Source organism: Bidens hawaiensis, unplaced genomic scaffold (genome assembly GCF_021521415.1).
Source record: "Bidens hawaiensis isolate Kalapana, Puna unplaced genomic scaffold, B.hawaiensis_p1.1 tig00005637_1, whole genome shotgun sequence".
Taxonomy (NCBI): domain Eukaryota; kingdom Viridiplantae; phylum Streptophyta; class Magnoliopsida; order Asterales; family Asteraceae; genus Bidens; species Bidens hawaiensis.
In genome coordinates, this window is record NW_027491366.1 from 868,894 (window position 1) to 877,053 (window position 8,160).

General features: G+C 39.6%; 1 protein-coding gene and 1 pseudogene across 1 annotated transcript; one reads left to right on the forward strand and one right to left on the reverse strand.

The window, feature by feature from the left end:
- Positions 1–273: 273 nt before the first annotated feature.
- Positions 274–1,132, forward strand: LOC143630278 (protein RADIALIS-like 1 pseudogene; annotated as a pseudogene).
- A 1,882-nt stretch (positions 1,133–3,014) lies between these two features.
- On the reverse strand, positions 3,015–4,831 carry LOC143630279 (GATA transcription factor 19-like). Its single transcript, XM_077099339.1, has 2 exons — positions 4,139–4,831; positions 3,015–3,629 (listed from the first exon to the last, which is right to left on the reverse strand). The coding sequence occupies exons 1-2, from the start codon at positions 4,760–4,762 to the stop codon at positions 3,312–3,314; spliced, it is 942 nt and encodes a 313-aa protein (XP_076955454.1). The 5' UTR covers positions 4,763–4,831; the 3' UTR covers positions 3,015–3,311.
- Positions 4,832–8,160: the final 3,329 nt, after the last annotated feature.

Below are 8,160 nucleotides of genomic sequence, written 5' to 3' on the forward strand. Positions count from 1 at the left end.
CAAAGGTGTGTCATGTGGAAACTTTTGAATGACGAATATTTTGTTATTTAATTTTATTTCCTTAACAATAAAAAACTTTCTTAATTAAAATTAGGTAAGTCCTATTATTATGAAACAAAAAAAAAAATCATGACTGTTATTGTTAAAATTGCTAGTGAAAATGATTATTTTGGTTAATTCTCCCATATTTAATCTGGCTAGCTAGTTAAACATTATAGAAGAAAATAGTTTTATGAAGATGCTATTTTGCTCTTTCTGTGGTTCACAAAATAAGATGACGTGTATATTAATATGCCCTCTTGCAAATATTCACCCAAGTGGACCAACTTTTCCTCCTATTTATAAGGAACTCCCATTGATGACACCCTTCAAACCATCCCTTGACTTCACTTCACTTCTCTCATTTGACTGCATTACTTCCTCTACTGCAAAATGGCATCAAGCTCCATGTATTCAAGCAGCTCTACCTCCACCTGGACACCCCAACAGAACAAACTATTTGAGCGAGCCCTTGCGGTTTTTGACCGTGACACACCTGATCGATGGCAAAAGATTGCACAGGCAGTGGGAGGTAAAACCGCAGAAGAAGTGAAGAGACACTATGAAGTGCTGATTCAAGACCTTAGGCACATCGAGGCCGGCAATGTTCCTTTTCCCAACTATAGACGTTAATTAGTTAGTTTTGATTCAATGAGGTAAATCAATAATGTGATCCCGTCGATGATCACTACATACACAATTCGCTTTCATTGGCCGGGTCTATCATGTATCTACCGGCAATGTCTGAATGATTTTATGTATTGTAATATTGTTGAATTTCATCATTATAAGCTATAATATTTCAATGTCGGATATCTTATATGTAAGATGCAAAAATTATTAGGGCCGGAAAGTAGGCACAAAAATTGAATATTTTCCAAATGTAGTAGCTATAGCTCACTTCCTTAAAGCGGCTTCCCTCTAATCCTCACAAATCTTGACGAGATCAACCACGAGATATTACCGGGAAATGGTATGTCAACAACTTAAGACTAATGTTTTAAAAACCAAACAGATAACAAACCGGTCCCACTATTGATTCACTAGTGAGACCTATCTCGTAAACCACACACGTCTTGGTTACTTTTAAAATATATTTGGATGTTACATAAAAAAAACTATACAGGATATTTCGGTTTTAAAAGAAATAAAAGCAAACAATGAAGAGATATAGTTTTTGAAGGATATAGAATATTTAGTTTGACAGCATAAATATAGATAAATATTTTCCTAGATTAGAGGGCTGGTTCCCGCCAACCTTTAGGTAGAGTCAGGTTTTAACTGTAGAAAACTACGCATATAAAAGTGTGTTGCGACAAATATTGTAATTGAGCGTCACGTTGTGACATATATGGTAATATGATAATCTTTTCCAAAGGGGTGTTTGGAGTTGTGTGCATGATAGTACAGAACTACTTACCTACTTAATTAACATAAAGGTTTAAATAAATCATTTATACAACAGAGATATAATTAACTAAGCTACACTTAGTGTCCTTTAAAACAAAAGTGACCAAGATACCAATAATATCTGTTTGAATCGTTTGATAACTTGGTGGAATGAGAATAAGAATTTCCCCTCTGTCGGTAGCTATAATCCCAATTCCCAAATCCCAATTTAAAGAATATGATTCTTAAATTAATAACCTCATATTGAAAACCAACTTCTATCATTGTCACTTTAATTCTTTAATTTTTGAATCATTAATCTAGACCCAGAAAATAATTGCCAACTAATATCGGGTATGATGGACAAGATGAGGCAACCGGATCACATCGGGGTAAAAAGATAATGGAGATAAGAGAGAATGGAATAACATGTTATTGTTAGTGTGTTACATGCGCACCTTTAATGATTAAACTTGGTATTAGTTAAAATTGTGTAAACTCGTGGCTATTTTCTTAAGACGTCACCATGTTCTATTAGTTCAACACGTTTGGCAAAGCAAATAATGAAAATCAAGCACTTGTATAAAAATCAAATACTCCGTATTCAAATACAAAAAGTAACCCTATTCACATATGAACTATGCTAGAAAATATATTTCTTCATTTCCATAATCAAAAAACAACCCATTAAACAACAGGGTAAAGTTAAAATACAAAGAAAAATAAAAATGAGAAATGTAAGAAATATTTTTGACCATACAAACAGCCCCTTAAAAATAAATTTTCAAAAAAAAATCTAAAAAAATCATAACTTAGTATATAAATAAAATACGAAAAAATAAAATAAAATGGATCCGTCATCATTCCCGTTCAAAAAAACAAACAAAAAAAATTGACGAAAAGACACGATACGAAGATCAAAGACACAATGACAAATAAAACATTTGATAAAATTTTATTAAATTTTGAGTTATGATTTTTTATTTATTTTGTTTAAATTATTTTTGAGAGAGTTTTTTTATGGCTGCAAATCATTCTCATCTTTCTCATTTTTGTTACACTTTGTAGAATAACTTGACCCTTAAACAGCATATATAGTTTTTACGAAATGTAAAGTGCTTAAAGAAAAACTAAAACACCCGCTATTTTAGTGAATCCAAATAAAATTACACCACTATGATAATTCAAAAGACTGATAGTTCGACATATTCTCTTTGCAAAGCATCAAAGCGTCTTGATCTTTTCGATTAGCCTAGATGCTTAAGAATTAAGATTGATAATTGAGTGGTGGCATTTACTTATTTTTATTTTTTTAGTTTGTAACGCATGTGTGTATGAAAATCTCAAGGCCCGAGCAATGAGCAATTATTTCCATTGTGGGTTTCAATTTAAATCTTTGTTTCTTTTCTTTTTCATCTAACATTTTATAGATAGAAGACCATTGATTCATATATCCGTTTATATTTAGTGTAAATCATGAATAAAGTAATAAAATGTAAAGAAGTGTCATAGTAATTTCGAACAATCATACATCTAAAAAGTTTCACATACGCCGGTTTACTCTTTTGGGACAGAAAACATGACATACGCTAATAAGCAGTAAATCAAATAGAGTTATGGAGCGAACAAAAAGAATAAAGAAGATTAAAGATATTCATATTAGATTAAAGCAGAAAAATAAAAAAAGAACAAATTAATTTGACCGGCAAAAGGAAAAAAAGCGGCTACTTAGAAAACTAAAGCTAAACAGATCTAAATCTAACACATCGACATAACGTAAAGAATTTAAACAAGAAAAACGTCGACCCCACTAATCCACGTCATCATGGGTGGGACTGCACGACACGCCACGTCACATTTAATATAATATTATTATATTTTTTTCATCTGGTAAAGTCATGCACTAGGCCTGGTCTGTCAGTGACGTTAAGCCGCCAAGAAAGAAACGTCGAATCTCTGTCGTCCACGTCATCCATGAACTTAAACTCATTTGAAGCTGCCGGTGAGTAGCATGATGACATCTTGTGACTGGATGATTGAGAGTAATCATGGGTAACCCATTGGTTACTGTTCATCATGTATTGGTGGTGGTGGTGGTATCCCTCAGTCACATCGCTGCCGTAAGTAACCGTTGCTGCGGCTGCCTTGTTCGCCCGTCGCTCCTCTTTCTTGTATCGAATTCCGCAGGCATTGCACAACGACTGCGAATATATTTACCGTCAGTAACTTTTTTATTATTTTTGGCGAATAATTTGGTTAAGTTTTAATTTTTTTAATTTTGAAAGCCCAAATTTTCAAATAATGATTTCTCTTATTATTTAAATCGCGTATTTCCTTCCCGTGTAGCGATTTATCATTCGATAAATTTTATTAGTTTTAACATTTTCGTTAAGTTTTAATTTTATTAATTTTGAAAACCGGAATTTCAAATAATATTTTTTGTCATTTGAATCGTGTATCTCTGTCACTTGTAGCGATTTATCATTAATGAACAAGACAAGTTGTCAACCAAATCCTCTGTTCCGGTCATGGAATAGATGCAATAAATTAAAAGAAGAAAAAGAAAGTTTTGTCTAACGATGAAAACTTGTTGGAACTGTCCATTTCGGTTCATCCTTTGAAACCATAACACATTTCGAATCTACTTACGTAGGTTGAATTGAGAATGTGTTTGGTAAATGCGTAATTATCTTGAATAGATTAAACGTACCTTAGGGCCGCGAGGACCATTTCTCCATAGTGGAGTAGAAGTAGTGTCACAATTAGCACATCGCCTAGAAAACAGACTATCACCGCCATGACTAGCTTTACGAGGCAACGGTGCAGCCGAGTGACTCGAAGGCTGCAAAATGTTCCACCAACTCGACCCACGACGGTTCTCATGGTTTGTTTTGGAGCTTTTTTCAAACTCGTGTGTCGAGCGAGTGGAAGGTGTGCCCAAAGACAAGGTGCAATCCACCGAAGAAGGTGAAGAGGACCCATACGCACACATTTGTTGGTCATAGTCATAAGACATTGGGAACGTGTTGGAGAATGAGTTTGGTTGATGGTAATGGTAGAGACCACATGAGCATGGACCCATCATGGTTGCACCAGTGCACCTGTTCATGGTTATGATGATATAAGATGATGAAATAAGGGTCAAAGGGAGTGGCAGTGGTGACGTTAACCTGTGTAAGTTACTATAAATGAAGATTTGTGGGGCCAATGAACAAGTAGAAGAAGAGTACGAGATGTGATAACTGATGATGAAAGGGTGGGGGGTTGGGGGTTTATATAGGTGTACATGAGTGGGTCCAGTGGAAGTGAAGTTGCAGAACTGAATATTCCACATATGTTTCTTTGTCGTTTTGTCTTGTTCCTGCAATACGCTTATTTATTAAAGAAAGTTAAATTATCAAAATTTTATTATCAAATTATGTCCTAGCACTTTCTTTGCTCCTTCAAAATAGCATATAATTTATAGTTTTGTGATATCAAAAAAATTATAAGAGTTGGTATTCTGATTCAATTGTACGAGGGTGATGATTAAAGCTTGATATCTTATGATTTCAGGTTCGAATTCTTCTTTGATTGTGTTTCTCGGTGAGTAAGACTTGAAGCTATCAATGAAGAGGTAGGTCCCAGCAGAGCCCAGTTGGACCCGCAAGACTCACCTTGAAGAGGAACGTCTGCGCAGAAACCAACTGGATCCGCAGGACCAACCATGCTCAGACACGTGACGTCCTTACGCGCAGTACGCAAGCTGTTCCCGCAGGAAATGCCTCCTAATGGTGAAGGACTCCGCCTGTCCCCGCAGCCTCGGATACAAGCCATCAGGGAAGGCCACCCGCGCAGCAAGGCTACACGCACAAGGCACTTAGCTCTGAGCAAAGCCGGGAACAATCCCGCACAAGGGCGGGAGGGGGAATACTCCCGCCCAAATAAGCCAGTCCGTACGATCCGGGAAGATCTTCTGTACTGTACCTGACGAGGTATGGGAAAAAGATCTGACTAAATATACGACAGCTTATTGACAACAGTATGGCGAGCAGCATGCTCCTGTACTGTATGTCACTATTAGCCGCTGCCTACCCACCAACTACTGCCATACCACGTGCGTAGCCGGCAGTTGGTAGAAAAGGAATAGTACACAGCAGGCCTGGTCACTATCAGCCGCTGCCTACCCACCAACTACCAGCAGGGCACGTGCGTAGGCCACTGTTGGTGGAACAGGAACACTGTTGCAGCCGGCCACACCTCCTTGGAAACCTACCTTTGGCTATAAATACCACAAATGGTATGACCATCTCATCTTATCTTGTATCATCATATTATACCTGATATCTGCTCTAGCAATCTCTTAATATACATTTATATTTAAAGAGCAATCTAGTCTGATTCTCACGCCGGAGGGTGGTCACAAGGAGGAACCCCCCCCCTTCTCAGTGACAAGCTCACGGTGTCTGTTTTGCAGGTTATCAGAAGAACCATCTTCTCTGGGTCTAACCCCTCGTGGGAAACATCTATCTAACCCCGAGGTTATCCGTAATCTGCCCGGGGTCCGGTTAGTGTTTCTTCATTGGCGGTCCGGTTAGTGTTTCTTCACATACCTAGCACCCGCAGGGAATTGAAGCCAAGAACCTTGGTAAACAAGTAACCGTAAGACGGATGCGGGTACAGTGTAAAGGCAAAACCCTTCACATACCTAGCACCCGCAGGGAATTGAAGCCAAGAAAACCTTGGTAAACAAGTAACCGTAAGACGGATGCGGGTACAGTGTAAAGGCAAAACCCTTCACATACCTAGCACCCGCAGGGAATTGAAGCCAAGTAAACCTTGGCAAACAAGTAACCGTAAGACGGATGCGGGTACAGTGTTAAGGCAAAACCCTTCACATACCTAGCACCCGCAGGGAATTGAAGCCAAGTATACCTCGGCAACCAAGTAACTATAAGACGGCTGCGGGTACAGTGTAAAGGCAAAACCCTTCACATACCTAGCACCCGCAGGGAATTGACGCCAGGAATACCTTGGAAGTAAAGTAACCGTAAGACGAGCGCGGGTACAGTGTTAAGGCAAAACCCTTCACATACCTAGCGCTCCGCTGAGAATGGAAACCAAGAAGGATCTTCTGGGCAATGCTTGCGGAAACGGGAATAACATCCCCGCATAGCGGGAACGTCGAGAACTACGTTGTTTGAAGCTCCAGGATGGAATTGGTGGTTTTAACATAATTGATCACTATGTTCAAAACTACCAAAACCTCATGGAGAATCCACACAAGTGGGACTCAACGCTCCTGACTTGCGAGGAGGTTACAGACCTACACGCATCATACCCAAAGACCAAGCAGGAAACTCGGGAATTTCTGCAAGTGACAAGGACTTCCGCGGGAAGAATCCCCATAGAAAACCTTAAAAAACCCTTTTCAAAAACCCTTTGCTTAAGTTCAAAAGTTCACCTCACTTTATTAAACACTCATGAGAAGAACATTGGACTGGGGGGACTTGAAGAGGTAGGTCCCAGCAGAGCCCAGTTGGACCCGCAAGACTCACCTTGAAGAGGAACGTCTGCGCAGAAACCAACTGGATCCGCAGGACCAACCATGCTCAGAGACGTGACGTCCTTACGCGCAGTACGCAAGCTGTTCCCGCAGGAAATGCCTCCCAGTGGTGAAGGACTCCGCCTGTCTCCGCAGCCTCGGATACAAGCCATCAGGGAAGGCCACCCGCGCAGCAAGGCTACACGCACAAGGCACTTAGCTCTCATTCAGTGTCACATGAAGGAATGAGCAAAGCCGGGAACAATCCCGCACAAGGGCGGGAGGGGGAATACTCCCGCCCAAATAAGCCAGTCCGTACGATCCGGGAAGATCTTCTGTACTGTACCTGACGAGGTATGGGAAAAAGATCTGACTAAAGATACGACAGCTTATTGACAACAGTATGGCGAGCAGCATGCTCCTGTACTGTATGTCACTATTAGCCGCTGCCTACCCACCAACTACTGCCATACCACGTGCGTAGCCGGCAGTTGATAGAAAAGGAATAGTACACAGCAGGCCTGGTCACTATCAGCCGCTGCCTACCCACCAACTACCAGCAGGGCACGTGCGTAGGCCACTGTTGGTGGAACAGGAACACTGTTGCAGCCGGCCACACCTCCTTGGAAACCTACCTTCGGCTATAAATACCACAAATGGTATGACCATCTCATCTTATCTTGTATCATCATATTATACCTGATATCTGCTCTAGCAATCTCTTAATATACATTTATATTTAAAGAGCAATCTAGTCTGATTCTCACGCCGGAGGGTGGTCACAAGGAGGAACCCCCCCCCCTTCTCAGTGACAAGCTCTCGGTGTCTGTTTTGCAGGTTATCAGAAAAACCATATTCTCTGGGTCTAACCCCTCGTGGGAAACATCTATCTAACCCCTAGGTTATCCGTAATCTGCCCGGGGTCCGGTTAGTGTTTCTTCAATCAATATAAGCGGTTTTAGATAGATTAAGTCGGGTATTGGACTAGCTTCAAATGGTGTTAGAAAAAAATATATATAAGAGTGAAAAAATAAAATACGGATGTTTGGTTACGAATTTATTAAATTACACTCATTATTATTTAGTTATTTTACTATAAAATTGCATATGGAAAGGGAAAAGGAGATGGAGTATATATAGAGTGCAATGTTGGATTTGGTAGATTGCTTTTTAGCTTTGTATCTTTTTGTCGTCTAAGTTTCATTATA

Excerpts from the sequence above, each read along its gene's own strand:
- LOC143630279 (XM_077099339.1), bottom strand. The coding sequence starts at position 4,762 with ATGTGGAATATTCAGTTCTGCAACTTCACTTCCACTGGACCCACTCAT. Across the intron at positions 3,630-4,138 it reads ATGGTCCTCGCGGCCCTAAG|TCGTTGTGCAATGCCTGCGG; the intron begins GTACGTTTAATC and ends ATATATTCGCAG.